This window comes from Stegostoma tigrinum, chromosome 9, assembly GCF_030684315.1.
Source record: "Stegostoma tigrinum isolate sSteTig4 chromosome 9, sSteTig4.hap1, whole genome shotgun sequence".
NCBI classification, from domain to species: domain Eukaryota; kingdom Metazoa; phylum Chordata; class Chondrichthyes; order Orectolobiformes; family Stegostomatidae; genus Stegostoma; species Stegostoma tigrinum.
In genome coordinates, this window is record NC_081362.1 from 98457682 (window position 1) to 98481756 (window position 24075).

A 24075-nucleotide genomic window follows, 5' to 3' on the forward strand; every position below is an offset into this window, starting at 1 on the left:
CATGGATGTACGAAAGGGGATTTTTTGCACTTATAACGCGTAAAGTTAATGAGCAGGAATCAATTGATGTGGTTTAATGCTGGGCAGCATGGTGGCTCAGTGGTTTTTTTAATTCCTTCATGGGATGAGGGCGTCGCTGTCTCAGCATCATTTATTGCCTGTCTCTAATTGCCCAGAGGGCAGTTAAGGATCAACCACACTGCTGTGGGACTGGAATCACATATAGGTCAGACCAGGTAAGGATGACAGCTTCCTTCCCTAAAGGACATTAGTGAACCAGATGGGTTTTTCCAACAATCGACAATGGATTCATGGTCATCATTAGACACTTAATTCCAGATATTTATTGAATTCAAATTCCACCATCTGCCATGACGGAATTCAAACCGGGTCCCCAGAACACTATCTGAGCCTCTAGATTAACAGTCCAGTGATAATACCTCTAGACCATTGCTTCCCAAGTTAGCACTGCTGCTTCACAGTGCCAGGACCTGGGTTTGATTCCACGCTCAGGCCACTGTCTGTGTAGAGATTACACCTCCCCGTGTCTGCGTGGGTTTCCACCGGGTGCCCTGGTTTCCTCCCACAGTCCAAAGATGTGCAAGTTAGGTGGAGTGGCCATGCTAAATTTCCCTGTATTGTCCAGGGATGTGTAATTCAGATGGATTATCTCTGGAAAATGCAGGGTTACAGGGAAAGAGTAGGGGAATGGGTCTGGATGATGTGCTCTTCAGAGAGTCAGTGTGGACTAGTTGGGCTGTATGGTCTATTTCCACACTGTAGAGATTCTGTGTTTTTAATAAGGTCCCACATAAAAGATCAGCATGTAAAATTCAAGTGCATAGGTTTGGGTAGTGTACTAACATGGATAGGAAACTTGTTGGCAGGCAGGAAACAGAGAGAAGGAATAATGGGTCTTTTTCTGAATGACAGGTAGTGATTGGTAGAGTACCACAGAGATCAGTACTTGGACCCAAGCTATTCATTTAATTGTCTAAATGAGGGAAATTAATGTAATATCTCCAAGTTTGCGTAAGACAAAGTTGGGTAGGAGCGTGAGCCATGGGGGATTGCAGAGATGTAATTTGGACAAGTTGAGTGAGTGAGTGAGCAAATACATAGCAGATGCAGTATAATGTTGATAAATATGAGGTCATTCACTCTGTTAGCAAAAACAAACAGGCATTTTATTACCGGAAAGACAAAAGATTGTGAAAACGGGAGGGACAAGAGCAGATTGTCTTGCTGCAGTTGTTCAGGGCCACGTGGAGACCACACCTGAAGTATTGTGTGTCATTTTTGTTTCCTTATCTGAGGAAAGACAAGGGAAGTTTTCTAGACTTATTTCTGGGATGACAAGACTGATGCATGAAGAAAGACTGGATCAGTTAGGACTTTATTCGCTGGAGTTTGGAAGAATGAGTCGTGGACCTCATAGAAACATTTAAATTCGAACAGGACTAGACAGAGGAAACACAGGAAGGATGTTCTTATTGACCAGGGTGTCCACGCCAGTAGGTCATAGTTTAAGGATACATGGTACGCTATTTAGGACTGAGACAAGGAGAAATTTCTTCTCCCAGAGACCAATGAACCTGTGGTATTCACTAGCATAGAAAGTGTTTGAGGTCAAAATATTGAACGTTTTCGAGAAAGGGTTAGATACGGTTCTTAGGACTAAAGAGATCAAAGAGTATGGGAGAAAGTGGGAACTAGGGACTGAGTTAGATAATCAGCCATGATCATATTGAATGGCAGAGCAGACTCCAAGGACTGAATCACCTTTTCCTGCTCCTATTTTCAGTATTTCTATGTTTCTATGACCCTTCATGATGACCTGGGCTCCAACTGGCTTTTCATCAGTTTGAGACATTAATGTGTCAGATCTTGTGGTGGGAGAACACTTTGGCGACAGTGACCACAACAGCGTCACATTTACCATAGCCATGGAAAGGGAAAGGAGCAGTTACCAGGGAAAGATATTTAACTGGGGAAAAGGAAACTATGATGCTATCAGGCAAGAGCTGGGAAGTACAGAGTGGGAGCAACTGTTTCCACAGAAAGGGCACAACAGACATGTGGAGAACAAAGTGTGAAGCTGGATGAACACAGCAGGCCAAGCAGCATCTCAGGAGCACAAAAGCTGACATTTCGGGCCTAGACCCTTCATCAGTGCTCCTGAGATGCAGCTTGGCCTGCTGTGTTCATCCAGCTACACACTTTGTTATCATGGATTCTCCAGCATTTGCAGTTTCCATTATCACAGACATGTGGAGACTGTTTAAGGAGCAGTTGTTGCGAGTGATGCATAAATTTGTTCCTCTGAGACAGGTAAGAAGGAGTAAGATTAAGGAGCCTTGGATGACGGGAACGGAGGTGCTTCTCATCAAAAAGAAAAAGGCAGCTTACGTAAGGTGGAGGAAACAAGGGTCTAGCACAGCTTTAGAGGATTACAGGCTTGCTCGGAAGGAGCTCAAAAGTAGACTGAGGAGGGCCAGGAGGGGGCACGACAAAGGCTTGTCTTGAAGGATTAGGGAGAACCAGAAGGCATTTTACTCATACGTGAGGAATAAGAGAATGATCAGGGAGAAGGTAGGGCCGATCAGGGATAGCGTAGGGAACTTGTGCGTGGAGTCTGAGCAGGTAGGGGAAGCCCTAATGAGTTTTTTGCTTTGGTTTTCACTAAGAAAAGGGACCTTGTTGTGAATGAGAACTTTGAGGAGCAGGAAAACAGGCTTGAACAGATCAAAATTGAGGAAGTTGATGTGCTGGAAATTTTGGCAAACATTAAGATTGATAAGTGCCCAGGGCCAGTCCAGATTTATCCTAGGTTGCTCCGGGAAGCGAGAAAGGAGGTTGATAAGCCGCTGGAGAAGATCTTTGCTTCCTCACTCTCCACAGGAGTTGTACCAGAAGATTGGAGAGAGGCAAATGTTGCTCCTCTTTTCAAGAAAGGTAATAGGGAAATCCCTGGAAATTACAGACCAGTCGGTCTTACGTCTGTGGTCAGCAAGGTTTTGGAAAGAATTCTGAGGGATGGGATTTATGACTATTTGGAAAAGCATAGCGTGATTAAAGGGAGTCAGCATGGCTTTGTGAGGGGCAGGCCATGCCTTACAAATCTTATTGAGTTCTTTGAGGAAGTCACGAGACAGGTTGACGAGGGTCGAGCAGTGGATGTGTGTACATGGACTTCAGCAATGCATTTGATAAGGTTCCCCACAGCAGGCTCATTCATAAAGTCAGGAGGTATGGGATACCGGGTGATTTGGCTGTCTGGATTCAGAATTGGTTGGCTGACGGGAGGCAGAGAGTGGTTGTAGATGGTAAGTATTCTGCCTGGAGGTCAGTGTTGAGTGATGTCCCGCAGGGTTCTGTTCTTGGGCCTCTGCTGTTTGTAGTTTTTATAAATGACTCGGATGAGGAAGTTGAGGGGTGGGTTAGTATGTTTGCTGATGACACAAAGGTGTCATTGATAGTATCGATGGCTATTGCAGGCTTCAGCGAGACATTGACAGTATGCAGAGCTGGCCTGACAAATGGCAGATGGAGTTCAACCTGGATAAATGCGAAGTGATGCATTTTGGAAGGTCGAACTTAAATGCTGAGTATAGGATTAAAGGCAGGATTCTCGGCAGTGTGGAGGAACAGCGGGATCTTGGTGTTCAAGTGCATAGCTCCCTCAAAGTTGCCACCCAAGTGGATAAGGTTGTTAAGAAAGCATATGGTGTTTTGGCTTTCATTAACAGGGGGATCGAGTTTAAGAGCCGCAAGGTTATGCTGCAGCTCTGCAAAACCCTGGTGAGACCACACTTGGAATATTGTGTCCAGTTCTGGTCGCCCTATTATAGGAAAGATGTGGAGGCTTTGGAGAGGGTGCAAAGGAGGTTTACCAGGATGCGGCCTGGACTGGAGGGCTTGTCTTACGAGGAGCAGTTGACTGAGCTTGGACTTTTCTCTCTGGAGAGGAGGAGGAAGAGAGGTGACCTGATCAAGATGTACAAGGTAATGAGAGGCATGGATAGAGTTGATAGCCAGATACTTTTTCCCAGGGCAGGATTGACTGCCACGAGGGGTCATAGTTTTAAGGGGTTAGGAAGAATGTATAGAGGAGACCGTCAGAGGGAGGTTCTTCACCCAGACAGTTGTGAGCGCATGGAATGCTTTGCCAGTGGAAGCCGTGGAAGCAGAGTCATTAGTGACATTTAAGCGACTGCTGGACATGCACATGGACAGCAGTGAATTGCGGGGAATGTAGGTTAGGTTATTTTATTTTTGGATTAGGATTATTCCACGGCACAACATCGTGGGCCGAAGGGCCTGTACTGTGCTGTACTTTTCTATGTTCTATGTTCTAACTGTTTATCCATAGATATTGCCAGACCTGCTGAGTTTCTTCAGCATTTTCTGCTTTTATGTTAGATCTGCAGCGTCAGCAGCAGTTTGCTTTGTGGGAATGGGAAAGTTGAGAATGGAGAAAGATGAGAAAAGTCCAGAGAAATGATAATCGGGAATATCAGAATCATCATCATAACTACAGTCCACAAACAGAAGTGTTTGTGTGTGAGGCATTGCTGAGTAATTTGTGAAAACACAAACTGCCAGCTGCCTTGTCCACCACTGACTCACCCCCTCCATTCTGCTCTTTGTTTAGGTGGTTAACCCTTCATTTCCAAACCCTCGGAGGCGCCTGCGATTGCGTGATATATCGGAGCAGGTGATTGATGCTCAGCAGAACCAACTGGAGCTGAATCGCTTATTGAATGCAGCTTTGTTAGAGCGAGAGAACGTGCAGGCGTGAGTAACATTCGCACATGGCCAGGGGAGAGTAGAGAAAGGAGGAGAAAGGGCGAACAGATAGCTCTGGCCTCGTCTCCATCTGTGTATAAACAGCCATTGAGAATCAACTCAGCTGGAGGGCATGGGAGCAGAAAGTAGAAACAAACGGAGGAGATTGGAAAAGTGAGTAGGTGGACAGGGGGTAGGTACAGACAAGCCAGCGTAGGAAATTGGGCTGGGAGCATGGATGATAATACAGTGTGGAGCTAGAGGAACACAACAGGCCAGGCAACATCAAAGGAGCAGGAAAGCTGACGTTTTGGGTCAGGACCCTTCTTCAAAAATGGGGGAGGGGAAAGGGCACTCTGAAATAAATAGAGAAGAGAGGTGGGGCTGGGGAAGGTAGGTGGGATGGTGATAGGTGAGTACAGGTATGCAATGGTGGGGATTGGTCAGTGAGGTGGGAGAAGCGGATAGGTGGGAGAGAAGATGGAGAAGTTGTGTCAGGTCAAAGAGGTGAAGATGAAAGGGAGGATTGTCATGGGCTGAGTCCGGGGGTGGGGAGATTTTGAAGCTAGTAAAGTCTACATTGAGACCATTAGGTTGTAGGCTCCCAATGTGGAATATGAGGTGCTGCTCCTCCAGTTTCTGGGTGGTGTCATTGTGTACTGGAGGAGGCCCAGGATGGACATGTCATCCAGGGAGTGGGAGGGGGAGCTGAAGTAGTTTGTGACTGGAAAGTGTTGTCATTTGTCACGAACATAGCGCAGGTGCTCTACAAAGCAATCTTTGGGCCTCTACTTGGTCTCACCAACGTAGAGGAGGCCATATCGGGAGCATCTGATTTCAGCACCCACCCACTCTCTGGGCATGTAACCTATCTTACAGACCTTCCCACCAACAACCCAGTTGGAGGGCCCAGGGATTGGGAGTCAAGAGAAGGAGCGAGAATCAGAGGAATTGTAGGAATGGAAGTTGAAAATAGAATCAGGCTCTTAGTAACTCTGGGTTCCAGAGAAGTGAGTGAGTGAGAGTCGAGGGGTACAGTGGTTTAGAATTTCCTAACTCTAGTCACTGTGCTGTTCCCTATCGACAGGTTGAAAGGGAAATCCACAAACCGTCTCTCGATGCGATTCATTGACCCTGAGCTGGAGAGCCGCTTCTCACTGGAGAGGGAGAAACAGAGTGGAGCAGCTTTCAGCTGTTCCTGTGTCGTCCTCACCTTCACCTTCTTAGTGCAGCTTCTTATTGACCCCGGGTAGGTGGATATTAGTGCCAGGGCATTCATCTGATGGACACCCACAGACTGGGCTGCAACTGACCAATGATACAGGACAATATGAACAAGGCAGGTTAAATCTCTTCAACTATGGTACAAGGTAGTTGGAAGCAGCCACTTTCTGATAGTTGAAAGTCCAGATCAAGGGACAATTGATACAAGATTAAATGTAAGATTTAGAACAAAACAAGAGAAAGCTCTTCACACATGGAGTTGTGAGGTTGTGTGTTTAATTTCTAGGACTAGAAGCTCTGATGAAAGGTGTCTGATTAATATTTATTTGAATTTTAGAATACTGGCATAGAGGATTGTTTCAGATTGGTTACTTTTCTGAGCATTAGATAAAAAGATCAGGCAGCTCTTCTGGAACAATGACCTAATATGTATCAGATAGCAGGGAATCTATGGGAAGTTAATGGAAAATTGTTTTTACTTTATCAGTTTATGACAAGTGGGGTAGACATTCAGGATCGTTAGCTTGTTTTCAGTCCAAGACAGTTGAGGATTGATTTTAGTTTAGAAAACCAAGGGATTAGAAGTTTTTGGGCATTCAAAAGAGACCTCACTAGTGTCAGAAACAAATACAGTTTCCATTCTAAAGAAGGACTTGTAGCATGGTTTAGAGAAAGCACTGTTACTTTACTGCCTGGGGTTATCATGAAGGTCCCTCCTTCGCAATCTTCCCTCCCCTCAGTGACTATCAGGTCAAACCACCACCAGTTGTTTCTCTCGAATGAGAGGGCAGTCCTCTGGGACTATGGTGAGTTTACCTATTTACCATAGAAGATAAATTTAGTGTGTGCAAATCTGCAGGTTATTAAAAACTGAGAAAGTGTAAGCTCTCAGTTTTCTGAGTATTCATATGAGAAGATTTCACAGTTCATAGGAAATAACTGGGGAGTGTCAGCTATGTTGAATTTAAAGATTTGATGAGGAAGGGTAATTTCTCTGAGTTTCAATCGCTGTAAAGTAATGGTGTTGGGGAATAAATTGAAATTATTTTTCGGCATTTTAAGATTTTTTTCTAACTTATCCACATCTAGATGAGTTTTATTTTTGTTTTCTTTTCTCTAAGAAAAGACAGACTGCTATATTGATCCTGTGTAAGGAGAGTGGGCATGGACTGGCTACATTATGTAGCTTCTCCCGCTGAGAAGCTGTAATAATCAAATTCAGGGACCTCAAGACCACCAGGAGCAGTAGCATTTTATGAAAAGCCAGGGTCTAACTGAGGTAGATTGGAGTGTGGAGTCAGGGGTTGGGATGAAATCAAGGTAGATCTGTTTTAAATTCTATTTTCCTGTGATCAGTCTCTTTCTATTTTCTGTAGATTGCTAATGAATTACATCACGTTCATTGTTGGGGAGATTCTACTCTTGATCCTAACCCTATGTTCCCTGGCTGCCATCTTCCCCAGGGTAAGTCCTTGATCAGAGTCTTCAATTCTATCCCAGCCTGGGTGGCTCTTAGTTGATATAGAAACTCCAGTTGTTTCAATTGTTAATTGTGCCCAGGGACCTTCTTCTCTGAAGGTTAGTGCTGACAATTTAATTCCTCTTCAGGTCTTCCCCAAGAAACTGGTTTTCTTCTCAACGTGGATTGACCGGACGCGATGGGCCAGGAACATCTGGGCAATGGCTGCTATTCTAATCCTCACTGCTGTAGATATTGTAGACATGGTGAGTGCTCCTTCAATTCCCACCTCTTGCACAGACACTGACATACAAGCGTAGAGGCACACAGTCACAAACATATTGACATGTATACACACATACAAGCACATAGAAACTCAGAGCCTGTACTTTGGGGAATTATTTGCACCCGTCTGCGTGGATAGGATGAGGACAATGTAGAATTTTCAGACATTGAATGGTGGAACAGGCTCAAGTGACAGAATGGCCTAGTCCTGTTCCTGTGTTCCTAGGTGGATTTGTAAAGGGTGGAACATGTGTGATTAACCTGATCGAGTACTTTGAAAAAAATGACAAAATGTAGTCAAACTTCGAGAAGACACTTGTTATCCCTTGGGAAGCACATCAGGCAACAGCTTGACATAATCACACTCACTGAATCACACCTTGCAGACAATGCCCCAGATACTGCCATCACTATCTCTTTCTCTACCATTACCATCAGACAGTGGGTAGAACCTGGTTTGTTGAACGCTACAGGAAAGCATACCAGCAGGAGAATCAGACATAGAACATAACAGCACCATACAGGCCCTTCAGCCCTCGATGTTGTACCGACCTGTCATACCGACCTCAAGCCCATCTAACCTACACTATTCCATGTACGTCCATATGCTTATCCAATGACGACTTAACTGTACCTAAAGTTGGTGAACCTACTACCGTTGAAGGCAAAGCGTTCCATTCCCTTACTACTCTCTGAGTAAAGAAACTACCTCTGTCATCTGTCCTATATCTTTCACCCCTCAATTTAAAGCGATGCCCCCTTGTGTTCGCCATCACCATCCTAGGAAAAAGGCTCTCCCTATCCACCCGATCTAACCCTCTGATTACTTTATATGTTTCAATTAAGTCACCTCTCAACCTTCTTCTCTCTAACGAAAACAGCCTCAAGTCCCTCAGCCTTTCCTCGTAAGACCTTCCCTTCATACCAGGCAACATCCTAGTAAATCTCCTCTGCACGAGGGGGCAGAGCTTTAAATTGAGGGGTGAAAAATATAGGACAGATGTCAGAGGTAGTTTCTTTACTCAGAGAGTAGTAGGGAATGGAACGCTTTGCCTGCAACGGTAGTAGATTCGCCAACTTTAGGTACATTTAGGTCATCATTGGATGAGCCTATGGACGTACATGGAATAGTGTAGGTTAGATGGGCTTGAGATCGGTATGACAGGTCGGCACAACATCGAGGGCCGAAGGGCCTGTACTGTGCTGTAATGTTCTATGTTCACCCTTTCCAAAGCTTCCACATCCTTCTTATAATGCGGTGACCAGAACTGTACACAATACTCCAAGTGCGGCCGCACCAGAGTTTTGTACAGCTGCAGCATAGCCTCTTGGTTCCGGAACTCGATCCCTCTATTAATAAAACTAAAACACTGTATGCCTTCTTAACAGCCCTGTCAACCTGGGTGGCAACTTTCAAGGATCTGTGTACATGGACACCGAGATCTCTCTGCTCATCTATACTACCAAGAATCTAACCATTAGCCCAGTACTTTGCCTTCCGGTTACTCCTACCAAAGTGCATCACCTCAGACTTGTCTGCATTAAACTCGATTTGCCACCTCTCTGCCCAGCTCTGCAGCTTATCTATGTCTCTCTGCAACCTACAGCATCCTTCATCACTATCCACAACTCCACCGACCTTAGTGTCATCTGCAAATTTACTAACCCATTCTTCTACGCCCTCATCCAGGTCATTTATAAAAATGACAAACAGCAGTGGACCCAACACCGACCCTTGTGGTACACCACTAGTAACTGGTCTCCAGGATGAACATTTCCCATCAACTACCACCCTCTGTCTTCTTTCAGCAAGCCAATTTCCAATCCAAACTGCTATATCTCCCACAATCCCATTCCTCCGCATTTTGTACAATAGCCTATTGTGGGGAACCTTATCGAACGCCTTGCTGAAATCCATATACACCAAATCAACCGGTTTACTCTCATCTACCCGTTTGGTCACCTTCTCACTAACTCAATAAGGTTTGTGAGGCACGACCTTCCCTTCACAAAACCGTGCTGACTATCTCTAATCAATTTATTCTTTTCTGGATGATTATAAATCCTATCTCTTGTAACCTTTTCCAACCCTTTACCAACAACTGAGGTAAGGCTCACTGGTCTATAATAACCAGGCTTGTCTCTACGCCCCTTCTTGAACAGGAGAACCACATTTGCTATCCTCCAGTCATCTGGCACTATTCCTGTAGACAATGACGAGTTAAAGATCAATGCCAAAGGCTCGGCAATCTCCTCCCTGGCTTCCCAGAGGATCCGAGGATAAATTCCATCCGGCCCAGGGGACTTATCTATCTTCACACTCTGTAGGATTTCTAATACCTCTTCCTTGTGAACCTCAATCCCACCTAGTCTAGTAGCCTGTATCTCAGTATTCTCCTCAACAACATTGTCGTTTTCTAGAGTGAATACTACCGAAAAATAATCATTTCGTGCTTCCCCTATCTCCTCTGACTCCACACACAACTTCCCACTACTATCCTTGATTGGGCCTAATCTTACTTTCGTCATTCTTTTATTCCTTAAATACCTATAGAAAGCCTTAGGGTTTACCCTGATCCTATCCGCCAATAACTTCTCATGTCTCCTCCTGGCTCTTCTGAGCTCTCTCTTTAGTTCTTCCCTGGCTACCTCGTAGCCCTAAAGCGCCCTAACTGAGCCTTCACATCTCATCCTAACATAAGCCTTCTTCCTCTTGACCAGAGATTCCACTTCCTTCGTAAACCATGGCTCCCGCGCTCTACAGCTTCCTCCCTGCCTGACAGGTACATACGTATCTAGGACACACAGGAGCTTTTCCTTGCATAAGCTCCACATTTCTAATGTGCCCATCCCCTGCAGTTTCCTTCCCCATCCTATGCTCACTAAATCTTGCCTAATCTCATCGTAATTGCCTTTGCCCCACCTATAACTCTTGCCCAGTGGTATGCACCTATCCCTTTCCATCACTAAAGTAAACATAACAGAATTGTGATCGCTATCACCAAAGTGCTCACCTACTTCCAAATCTATCACCTGGCTGGGCTCATTACCCAGTACCAAATCTAATGTGGCTTCGCCCCTTGTTGGCCTATCTACATACTGTGTCAGGAAGCCCTCCTGCACACACTGGACAAAAACTGACCCATCTATAGTACTCGAACTATAGTGTTCCCAGTCAATATTTGAAAAGTTGAAGTCCCCCATGACAACTACCCTGTCTCTCTCACTCCTATCGAGAATCATCTTTGCTATCCTTTCCTCTACACATCTGGAACTATTTGGAGGCCTATAGAAAACTCCCAACAGGGTGACCTCTCCTTTCCTGTTTCTAACCTCAGCCCATACTACCTCAGTTGACGAGTCCCCAAACATCCTTTCTGCAACTGTAATACTGTCCTAGACCAACAATGCCACACCTCCCCCCCCTCACCATCTTAAAAATGAGGTGCCAACTTGGTGAAGCTACCAAACAGGACTACTTGCATGCAAAACAGAATAAGCAGCAAGAAATAGACAGAGCTAAGCAATCCCACGGTCCATGGATCAGATCTAAGCTCTGCAGTCCAGCCGCAACCAGTTGTAAATGATGGTGGACAATTAAACAACTCACCGGAGGACAAAGCTGCACAAATATCCCTCATTACCAATGATGGGGAGCTCAGCATATCTGTGCAAAAGATAAGACTGAAGCATTTTCAACAATCTTCAACCAGAAGTGTCAAGAAGGTGATCTATCCCAGTCTCCTATGAGGTCATAGAAACCTATGATTCCTGTTGGCCCATCAAGCCTGTTGCACTATCTAGCAAAATCATGAATGATGGGTGTGGTCTCAACACCACTTTCCCATCGACCCCAACAATCATCGACTCTTCCGCCATCAATCAAAAATCTGTCCATTGCAGTTTGAGTAAATTCAGTGACCCAGCCTGCACTGCTGCCTTGTGAAGATCATTTCACAGATTAATATCCTCTGAGAGAAAGTATTTCTCATCTCTGTCATGTAATGATCCCAGCTGATGTTATTACTGGACGATTCAAATCCAAGACTGAAATCTGACTTCACTGATCTTATTTTGTTTTTTATTTATTGTCAGCAAGTTGGTCATGGAAACACAAACGTACAATGCTGTAGATTTAGTTTTAACAATGAAACAAATTTATTATACAAATGAAATTAATATAAAAATAGAATAAACCAAATGATGTTTTATATATACATGAAATACATATTTAAAGATTTTGGAACATATTGTAAAATATACTTCTATTAATCTTGCACTGAATGACTGTAGCTGAGAGGAGACCTGATAGAGGTCTACAAAATTATGAGAGGCATAGATAGGGTGGATGGTCAGAGGCTTTTTCCCCCGGTTGAAATTCAATTACAAGGGGGTACATGTGAGGGGGAAAGTTTAAGGGAGATGTGCGAGGGAGGTTTTTTACTCAGAGTAGTAGGATCTTGGAATGCACTGCTAGAGGAGGTGGTGGAAGCAGGGATGTTGGCAACACTTAAGAGGCATCTGGATGGTTACATAAATAGGGAGGGAATACAGGGATACAGACCAAATAAGGGCAGGTTTGATTTTTGCCTCTAGTCAGGGCATGATGACTGGCACAGGCTTGGAGGGCTGAAGGGCCTGTTCCTGTGCTGTACTTCTCTTTTGTTCTCTTTGTTAATCCCAAAGGAACTCCTTTACAGTACTCACACCAGTGAGAATTCATTTCACTTTCACTTCTCTCATGTCTAGATGAACTATGACTTCAGTGAACCTGTTATGAGTCTGATTGCCTCTCCCTGAAGCATTCATACTACTGACCTTAGACTTTCTCAGCTTCAAATGGTTTCTCTAGAGTTGTCACCCCATATTTCTGATCTAGAACTTGAAAGTTAAACTGTTTACCAGTGACGGAATTTTCCTTAGCCGTTTTAAAGTTGTTTCTAATCTCATTTCATCAAATACAATTGTTATACACATCCAGCTACATACAAGACTTCTGCACACTATCAACCTGAAACCTAAAATCTTTTTCCCAAGCTTTGGGTTCTTCTCCAATCAAAAGGAAAAAAAAAATCAATCCTTGCCCTTCTAACCTGAAAGCATAGTGTAAAACTGTTTATGTTGTTCACTCATAAAAATCTTTTCCACAGAAAGCAAGTTCCCATTCGTCTCTAAGAACCATCTTAATGTTTTTAAAAAGAACCAGCATGGCTATAGAAATACATACAAGTTAATCATTAACCCCCTTCATACATAGAAACCAAAACCGAAATAGACACAGGCCCAACCTATCCAATCTTTTCCCATAAGATAACCTTATCATTCCCAGGAATGAGTCAAATGAATCTCCTCTAAAACTGCATCTCACAATTATATACTTTTTCAAATAAAGTGACTGAAATTTTTCATAGGACATATATGAATTCAGCAGCCTTGGGCCTGGGTTCATGTTGGAATTTAGGAAAAAAAACAGTGGAATCACCTTTATCCAGAGAATTAGGCATTGGACAAACCAAATAATATAATCTCAATGCACCTGAGCTTAGTTATTATGTTGCTGCTGATAACAATTAACTTCTCACACATTGCATTTGCTAAATCTCCCATGCTTTCTCCACTTCCCTACATCAGCACAACCTGTTTAATATGAGAGAAGGTCAATCAGAAAAGTTTGTGATTTTTGGACAACACATTTTGTCTTTTTTGATTTCATGGGGTATAAGCATCACAGGTTACCCTGGAGCTGAGTTGGTTGCTTGGCCATTTCAGAGGGCAGTTGAGTAGGCCTTGATGTTGGACTGGATAAGAAAGTAGATACCCTTCCATAATGGATATTGGTGAACCAGATGGACTTTTATAACAATCAGTTATAATTTCAGGGTTACCATTTCTATGACCAGCTTTCGATTGCAAAGTTTATTCAATTGATTTAACTTGAATTTAAATTTGACCAATTTATAAGGTGGAATTTGAACATCTATCACCAGACAATTAACCTTGGCTTGTGGATTGTCAGTGTAGCAATGTTACCACTGTAAAAATCTCTCTTTTGTGTACTGTGAGGAGGCACATTTGAAAGCAATGTGCTGGTACTCTAGATGTGGTCTCACCAATGTCCTGTAAAGCTGTAGGATTCATCCCTAATTTTATGTATCACTCCCTTTGTAATAAACATTGACACTCCTTTTGCCTTTCTAATCATTTGCTGTCCCTGTATACTCACCTTTTGTGATTCATGTGATAGGACTCTCAGATCCCTCAGAGTTCTACAGTCTTTTTCTGGACACCCTTCCAGTCACCACTAACAATATCTGAATGTGGACAGGAAAAGATCCCAACCTGGCAAAACTAAAATCAGCTGGCGGTGATGGGAGAAATCAAAGGCCCATCACAACCAGAATTGAAACCTCTCTGGATCCAGTGAGACTAGATCACCATTGAGGACGGCTATTATTGTGGAGAGCAAGGGTGATTGTCCAAAGCAAAAGTCACCGCCAGATACTGGCTCCACTAGGGTCATTCAGAGGTCTCTAAAATGATGATGTTGGTGAGAAGTTATGTCTGGTGGCCAGGATTGGATGCTGACGTTGCTACATTGGTGGGGCAATGCCCAGAGTGCCAATGAGTACAAAAAATTACTGTCAGCAGCTCCCCCACGTTTGTGGGAATGGCCGGATAAATCTTGGACTCAGTTACACATCGACTGTGTCGGTCCTGTCATGAGTTCTACGTTTTTAGTCACTGTGGAAGCCCACCCAAAGTGGTCGGACATGCATAGGGTTCATTCGTCAAACACAGGGAGAATGATTGAGAAGTTGCAAGCATCTTTTGCAATACACACACTCCCCAGTAGTGTTGGTCGTAGAAAACTAGCATGGAAATCATGTATTTCTTTAAATCGAATGGTGTTTGGCATGTAAGGACAGCTTCACACCATCCATTTCCAATGGCCTGGCAGAAAGAGCAGTCCAAAATTTGAAGGCAGCCATTGGAGTTACGAGGCATGGTCGATGCCAGGTCAGATCCGGTGATGTACAAAATTCAGGTAGGAGAGACGCTCCTGAACAAGCATGTGGACCACATGAAAACTGACAACGTGAAACGGGCAGGAGCAAAACATACCCGGTCCCTCAAAACATCTGGCAAAGCTGTCAGAACCCATCTGTCCTCCCCCTCTGCCTGGCATCAAAGAAGCCTCTGAAGGTGAGATGGGCATAGTAGATGTCATAACCTCAATTCCATTACAGCCCGAGGAAAATGAAATTCAACCAAGATGCTCCAGGTGCAAGAGGCAGGTCACAATCCAGTACACGCTGCCAGTATCCGTGGCAGAGACGGAGGAACCTGACCTGGTGTGAAAATGTCCTGGGAGAAGCTACAGGAAATCGAATGGGTCTATGTCTCAGGACTTAGAGGGGCAGTATATTGTGATTGGAATGAGGTCGACCAGACAGACTTCATAGAATATGAGTTCCCCGATAGAGGCCGTTAACCAAGTCCAATTAAGGAATCTTGACTAACAGATATAAACACGAGTGTCAGGGGTTCTGCTCACTTTAGAAACTAGCTATGAGTGAGCTGGGTCAGTGTCATGTACTCCGCACATTTAAATAAAAGGTGACTTGGTGATGGAAAACCAGCCTTCATGGAGTTATTTGATGCAGGATACTACAAGGGCCCTGACAACATTCCAGCAACAATTCTGAAGATTTGTGGTCTGAACTTGCCATACCCCTGGCCAAGCTCTTCCAGTGCAATGACAACACCAGCATCTACCCATAAATATGGAAATTTTTGACCATAAAAAGCAGGACAAATCCAAACCAGCCAACTGCAGCCCCATCCCAGGCTCCTCAGTGTAGTGTCCTCAGCTTTCCCAATGGCCTTCACTCTGTCATAAGGCCAGAATTGGGGATGTTTGTCAATGAAGCAGTCCATGTTCAAATGCAGGAATGCATGGACAATATCCGGGCTCAGGCGACACAAATGGCAGTCAATGACCATCTCCAATAAGAGACAATGTAATCATCACCCGTTGGTATTCAATGGCATTATCATCACTGAATCCCCCCGTCAACATCCTAGCTGTTACCAATGACCAGAAACTGAACTGGACTAGATATATACATACAGTGGTTTACAAACAGCAGGTCAGAGGAGAGGAATCCTTCAGCAAGTAACTCACTCCTGTCTGTTCAAAGCCTGTCCACCATCTAAAAAGGTACTGCCTAAAGTGCAATGAAATACTACCCACACTGAGTGCTGATCCAAGAACGTTGAGGAATGTAGACATCATTCAGAACAAAGCTTCCTACTTGATTTGCACCCAATACACCACCTTCAATATTTACCTCCCTCACTGATGCTCAGTAGTAGCATGTGTACTATCTACAAGATGCGCTGCAGTGACTCAACTAGACTTCTTTGAATGCCCTTCCAAACCCAGAATCACTTCCATTTGGTGGAACAGGGGCACCAGATAGAGCCATAAAGTCATGCAGCATGGAAACAGACCCTTTGGTGTAACCAGTCTATGCCAACCATAATCCCAAATTAAACTAGTCCCACCAGACTGCACTTGACCCATACCCCTCCAAGCCTTGCTTGTTCATATACTTATCCAAATATCTTTTAAATGACGTAACTGTACCTGCATTCACCACTCCCTCTGGAAGTTCATTTCCTTGGTCTTAAAATCCCCAGCTCTAGGGAAAAGCCACCTGCCATTCATCATGTCCATTCTCCTCATGAGTTTTTTAAACATCTATAAGGCCACCCCTTAACCCCCGATGCTGCAGTGAAAAAATCCCAGCCCACCCAGCCTCTCCTTATTACTTAAATCCTACATTCCCTACAACATCCTGAATAATCCTTTCTGAACCATCTCTAATTTAATATATATATACGTGGGAACACCACCATCTGCAGGTTCCCCTCCAAGCCACTCACCATCCTGACTTTGAAATATATCGCCATTCCTTCAGTGCCACTAGGTCAAATTCCCTCCCTAAAGACATTTTTGGGTCAACCTATAACACATGGACTACAATGGTTCAAGAAGGCAGTTCACCACCATCTTATCAGCTAGGGATAAGCAATAAATGTTGGCCCTCAGTGCATTTAATGGAAATAATTGCAATTCTTGGTAGATCAAAGGATAGGAACATTGCTAAGGTCGGCAAAGATATGCCAATGGATTGAGGTCATAGCTCAGCCATGATCATTTTGAATTGTGAAACACATTGGAGCAATATTATCATCAGTGCCCTGTTACTGCACAAACGTTCACGCACTGACAGATGCAATCTGGCTGATTCCCCCTCATTCTGTCCCTTTCTGTCTCTAACCCAAGGATCACTGGACAGTGAACAGGAGCAGGAACTCTGGCTGATTTTATCTCTGTCTCTATGTTTCTAACTCAGGATCACTGACTGGACAGTGATCTGGAGCAGAAACCCTGACTGATTCCCCATAACTCTCTCTCTCTCTCTAATCCAGAGTCAATGGACAGTGGTCAGTAGCAGGAACCCTGGCTGATGTTTCTATGTTAAGATTACTGAAATTATGGAACTGGGAGTTCATTTTCCAGTTTTGTGTGTTTCACCTTGATTTGCGAGTGATATGCAATATTTTGCAGTGAAGTAATTTAAATAAGAAGAAAACTGTACAAGATTGGTTGAGAGCCAGTGTTCCAATCAGAAGTGACCTTTGAACTGTAGGTGCTATGATTCATCGGTTAATGTGTAACACAGGGATCTGCTTTTAGTCGGCTAATTATGGCCTGTGTGGAGTGATGGCATAGTTTCCACATGATGGAGTTCTCATTAGACTGTTGAAACTGGCTGATTGCCAATAATTGTGTCAATAGACAAGTAGTCCAATCAGGAGAGAACAGTGGAACGATTCCCAAGGACAGCAAACACTGGGTGCCTCTGTGTTTGTATCCCTCTGCATGTCTGTCTATTGTCATTCTGTGTCTATTATATAAGCATTTAAATCAGGAGAAGGGTTAGGCCACTCAGGCCCTCTAACTTGCTCTGTTATTCAATAACATCATGGCCTACTGATTCACACTAACTTTCATTACTGTTGACACCCCCACATTTAGGGCTGCTAACCATCCCACAGTGGACATGATTCTACTGCATTAGATACCAATATTCCATTGTTTATTAACAACAATGTGGGAGATTCTAAAAAGTCTTTTGAAAAAGCTAAAGCTCACTGCAGAACATCTTGACCGTCATCATTTCAGGCTAGGTGGATCAGCCGTGCTAAACTGCCCATAGTGTTCAGGGGTGTGGGTTATAGGGGGATGGGTCTGGGTCGGATGCTCCAAGGGACAGTGTGGACTTGTTGGGCTGAAGGGCCTGTTTCCACACTGTAGGGAATCTAATCTAAATTTGTTGAAAGCAGTGATCTTGATTTGATTTGTGTGTGATATCATAAGTTGACACACTGCCTTCACGAAAACTGCCACACTGAGGGCAAATGTTCGTTGCTGGAAACGTTTGTACCAATCTGTGTCAGATGTGAAAGACTTTCAGAGTGGACAGTCCCAAGACTTGAGGTGTAAATGCTGCTATCTGCTGCTGTCATTACCTCAACCCATTGTGAAGAAATTGACAGCGGAACTAGACCACAGATTTGGAAGCTTTATGAAGCCTAAAGAGATAGGGATATAGAAACAGCTTGGGGAGAAATAAAAAAATGGATGAAGGAACTGGGCATTTTTACTCTGTGGTGTGAAACATTTTGCATTTCAACCATAAATTTAACAGTAGTCTGAGAGGTAAGAAAGAGACTGGTTTGTGATGGAAAGGAGCTCAAACTAGGCAGAGATACTGCTTTAGAGATAGTAGGAACTGCCAAGAATCTGAGATAACAAGGTGTAGAGTTGGATGAACACAGCAGCTCAAGCAGCATCAGAGAAGCAGGGAAGCTGTTGTGTCTAAGCAGATCAACAACTCCAGGGCAGTGTGGCTCTCTTAATGAAACCTGCATGGTTGGACAAGTCATGGAATGACATGAATGGAATGATTTTAGGATTACTTCTGTTTCCCCTTTTGTGTATTGTACCTGCATTTTAAAGTCATTGCCACTAACAAATGAGAAGAGAATCGGGGGCCTCCTTAGACACCTATCACTCAGTTTAAAAAAAAGTGATGACTTTATTACGCATGGCTGAACTAACAAGTAACAATGTGTCTTAATGCTCAAAAACAAATCTCTAAGAAATCTTCACTCAGAGTTGGCAACCTGACTGTTGATCAAAATTCTGTCTAACTCAGCCTCAAATATATTCAATGAAGGCCAGCCTTCAGTGCTTCTCACACAGCAAATTGTTAGGGTTTGGAATGCACTGCCTGGAAAAGCGGTGGCAGTAGATTCACTTCAGGTATTCAAGAGAGAATCGGACAGTTATTTGGATAGTAATGATGTGCAGGGATATGAGGGAAAGGCAGGAAAATGGCACTGGATAACAAAGCTGGTGCAGGCATGATGGGCTGGATGGCCTCCTTTTATACAGTAATAATGTTGTGATTATACTTTCTGGAGGAGCATTCCAAACACCAGCAACACTCCAAGAGGAAGAAACTCTCCTCATTCCTGTATTAAATGGGAGATAACCCCTTTTGAATCTATTCTCCCTAGTTTGGTTTCCTCCAAAAGGAAACATCTTCCCAGCATCAAGCCTGTCTGCCTCAGAATCATGTGTGTTTCACTAAGATCACATCTCAGTCTTCTAAATTTCCATAAATTACAGGCTCAATCTGCTCAACTGAGCAATAAAAAAAACCTTCATCCCAGGAATCAGCCGAATCCTTCTTGAAATACTTGCAGTGCAAGAGTTGAAGACTGATTGATTGTTATGTATACTGAAATACAGTGAAAAGGTTTGTTTACGTGTAGTATAGGCAGGTCATAGTAAGCAAAGGATGTATAGGTCAAAAAGACTTAGACAGAGGCATGCAGGTTACATTGCACAGGGCGTGTGCTAGGCTAGATCAAAGTCAGCAAGATCAGCATTATTTGAGGCGAAAGCATCCATTCATTAGTCTAATAACGGCCAGGAAGAAGCTGTTACTGAAGCTGTTCATGCGTGTATTCAGGCTTCTGTATCTTCTGCCTGAAGGAAGAGGCTATAGGAGGTCATTACCAGGGCACGATGGGTCTTTGAGGATGTTGGCAGACTTTCTGCAGCAGTGAGCATGTAAAATACTGACCATGGAAGGGATGTTGGCTTCTGTGGTGGACTGGGCTGTGTACACAACCTTCTGTAGTTTCTTACAGTCCTGGGCAAAGCAGTTTCTGTACCAGGGCATTATGCACCCAGACAGTATGCTTTCAATGGGGCATCTGTAGAAGTTGGTGAAGGACCTTATGGAATGCCAAACTTCCTGAGCCGCCTGAGGAAGAAGAAGAGGTGTTGTTGTGCCTTCTTGATTGTTGCATCAACGTGAGAAGTCTGGGACAGGTCATTGGTTATCGTCACTCCAAGGAACTTGATGCTGTTCAATCTCTCAAACTCAGCTCCGTTGATGTAGATGGGGACGTGTTTTCCTTTCTTTCTGAAGTCAATGATCAGTTCTTTAGTTCTGCCAACGTTGAGAGACATTGTTTTCATTGCACGCTGTCACTGAGCCCTCTATCTCCCTTCTGTAGTTTGACTCATCATTGTTAGATGTCCATTCCACTACAGTAGTGTTGTCATCAAACTTGTAGATGGCCTTCATTTGGAATTTTGCCACACAGTCGTAGCTGTAAAGGGAGTACGGTAAGGTCTGAGAATACATCCTTGGTGGGCTTTAATGTTGCGTGTTATTTTGAAGAAGGTGCAGGTACCTATCTTCACTGATTGCAGCCTATGAGGCAAAAAGCTGAAGATCCAGTTGCAGAGGGAGGTGCCAAAATCAAGGTCATGGACAATGGCGTTGTAGGTGTAGCTGTAGTCAACGAGCAAGAGTCTGACCTAAGTGTCTTTGATGTCCAATGTTTCAGGGATGAGTGCAGCACTAGGGATATGGCATCCTCTGTGGACCTTTTATATCAGTAGGCAAATTGTCGGGAATCAGGGCAGGCTGGGAGACTGGAACTGATGTGGGCCATGAAGAACCTCTCTAAGCACTTGATGATTACTGAGGTCAGAGCCACTGCGCAATAGTCATTAAGACATACTTATGCTTTCTTAGGTACAGGGATCATGGTGGTCTTCTTGAAGCAGGTGGTGACTTCGACCTGTAGGAGGGATTAAAATTTTATGCAGTGTTCACCCAGTATATCAGTGTATATCTGTGTCTGTTAATGTATCAGTCTGTGATATGTCTGTGTCTGTGGTAGTACCTGCTAGTGTGTGTGCCACTCTTGTGTGTGTGTTAATCTTGTGTATATATGTGTCAGCTGTGTGTCTTCTGTGTTAGTCTTGTGTTTTTGTGCCTATCTTGTGTGTGCATCAGTTTTTTTTTCATTCGGTCTTTTGTGTGTGCGCGCATGTGTGTTGTTATCTAGTTCCTCCTTAAAACAAGTTAAACAATTCAACCAGAGATAACAAAGTGTGGAGCTGGATGAACACAGCAGGCCAAGCAGCATTATCTCAGATATCTGCAGTTCCCATTATCTCTGATACAATTTTAGCTTTTGTGCTCCTGAGATGCTGCTTGGCCTGCTGTGTTCATCCACTTTGGAGACACCTTGTTATCTCGGATTCTCCAGCATCTGCAGTTCCCATTATCTCTCTTAGACAATTCAACCAGACTATTACGAATGAATTTGCCCAGGCGTTCCACAATACCAAAGTGATCAAATCACAACAAACACAAGCCGGCATTAATGCAGAACAGGCCCAACTTTACTAGGAAACAAGTTACAATAGCTTTTATGACCAAACAATACTACCTGTAATCCTATTCAGCCCCTTAAGTTGATAATGCTTCCCAAGTTTCTTATAGACTCTCGTAGCCACATTGTCTCTGTGTGGCTGTGAAGCTGCTTTCTCTCTTCCTCTCTCTCTCTCCGAACGATCAGTAGGTCTCTGCCTTTGACCGTGCTGGTCTCTTCAGAGGATCCGAAAGAGATTGGTCTGCAGGTAAACCCTATTTTCATACCTTTGTGAATGGTTTTCTGGAACTTTCTGGTTTTCTGGCCCATCTGGGAGACACACTTAATAGTTTGAAACATTTGTCAATTATTTACATGGCTTGTTACTGTTTGTTTCTTTGTCTAGCAGAACCTGGTGCCTTTCTGTCTGGGTCCTACTTTGTTTAGTAGATAAGTTGTTGGGGAATATGTCTGTCTGGGATAACTATTACATTTTACATTATTCAAATATCATTAGCATCTGGCTGCTGTGTCTGGTGTGTGGATTTTGTGACTTCGGAGTTCTACTTGGCCAGTGTACCCAGCATTCTTTGTTGTTTGGCCAAGTTAGCAATCTCTCTTAGCAACCAAAGGCTGCTACGTTGTTTGTGTATGTCAGTCTTGTGTGCTTCTGTATGCATTTGTTTGTTTGTCTCTGACACACAGTTCTCCCTGTCTCCACTGCAACTCTTCACTTCTGCACTATCTTCCTAATCTTACGTCCACCGTCAGTCTTGAATCTTCTCAGATTAAACCTACTTTGCCATCTTGCATTCTGCAAAGGCCCTATTAGTTTTTAATATTCTGAATGTTGGGCTGTTTAACATTAAGAAGGAAGCTGTACAACCCGTGTGTTTCCTGCCAGTCTGTGTCTCCTATTATATTGGCATAGGACTCGGTTTCTGGCAAATCAGTGGAAGAATCAGCAAGGTCCAAAAAGACGGTGGAGGGGCAGTGAACATCAAACCCGTCCCACTCACTATCCCTCTTTCTTCCCCTGTGGAAATATTAGGACCTTTTGGTTAGCAAGCTTATTATTCAGTTCCACAATAACGTTACGAACCTCAGCTGTGTGTGAGAAACTGCAATTCAGATCAAATTTAAATATTGAAGGTTCCCAATTCAGATGAACTGCAAGAACAAATTCTTGTTAGTGTAAATAAAGTGAATGCCATAGCGAGTGGATGATGGGCTAGTGTTATGGTTTGAATGGGGAATGTTATGAGGGTGTGAGTAATGCTGAGGTCAGCACATGGCAAGAGGGAGAATTAGAGTGGTGTTGGAGCTGAGGCTAAGCTTTGGTGCACATTATGGGGAGAGGATCACTGGGAGTTACCGTGGCTATAAGGTTGCTATGATGAATGTGGAGTCAGTGAGGACTGAGGGGCTGATTATGAAGGGTGTGAAAATTGAGGGGATATTTTGGAGGGTGTGAGGATTGAATGGATGATTCTGAAAAGAGTTCAGACTTAGGGACTGATTCTGATGGGAGTGAAGATTGCGGGGCTGATTCTGCTGAGCGAGGGTTGAGAAATGACACTGGTGGGAGTGAGGATTATGGCAGAGCTGAAGTTTATGCTGGGAATAAAATCGGTGTCATCTTGTGATATTGTTGATGAAAATATTTTTGCCACTCCACTGTGTTGAGTAATTTTGGTGTTTTATTCCCAAGTTGAGCTGTCTGCATAGTTACCAAGCTTCATCAAAAGGAAATCTGACCCACATCAGCAGGAGCTGTGTGAAACAACCAAAATACTACAGCTACATCTCTGTGCTGGCACTCATTGCCACAACCATGTTGGTGCAGGTCAGCCACATGGTGAAGGTGTTCCTGATGTTCATGATCACTGGGAGCTATGGCTTGATCAGTGTCCTGAACTGGCGAGACGTCTATGACGAGTATGACCGAGAACGTTTTCAGGAATTTCGGTAAGTATATAAAATACCCTGAATAAATGAAATTCTGATTAGTAACAAAAATATTTCTGCAGCTAAGAGAAAGAAGACAGAGCCAATTAGATGAAAACTCTGTGGGTCAGAGGCTCAGAGAGATTCAGATATTGGGAGTTTGTGTTCGTAAGATTCAAAAGTTTAAAATAAAACAAAGAACTGTGGATGCTGTAAATCTGAACAAAAAACAGAAATTGCTGGAGAAACTCAGCAGGTCTGGCAGCATCTATGGGAAGAAAGCAAAGTTAATGGTTCATGTCCAGTGACTGTGTATCAGAAGTCCTTTAGTTAGACACAAGCTGAAGTTGCCTGTACACTATCACATCAAACACTCCCAGGACAGGACAGCACAGCACAGGGTTAGATACAGAGTGTAACTCCTTCTACTATCTTAAAACGAAAGTAAAGCTATCCCTATCCGTTTTAAACTGCAAGCCGAAAGGAAAGATGCCCCGACACTGTCCCTGTCAAGCCCTTCAAGGACAAACACGGCACAGCTATTAGATGTAGAG

At 43.7% G+C, this 24075-nt stretch overlaps 1 protein-coding gene across 1 annotated transcript in view; it reads left to right on the plus strand.

Annotated features, from left to right (window-relative positions):
• Positions 1-23564, plus strand: part of adcy3a (adenylate cyclase 3a) — a 100681-nt gene extending 77117 nt beyond the window's left edge. The window contains 5 exon segments of the mRNA XM_059648797.1: positions 4655-4797; positions 5876-6037; positions 7389-7476; positions 7621-7737; positions 23286-23564. Coding sequence (XP_059504780.1) covers positions 4655-4797; positions 5876-6037; positions 7389-7476; positions 7621-7737; positions 23286-23564 — 789 coding nt within the window.
• Positions 23565-24075: the final 511 nt, after the last annotated feature.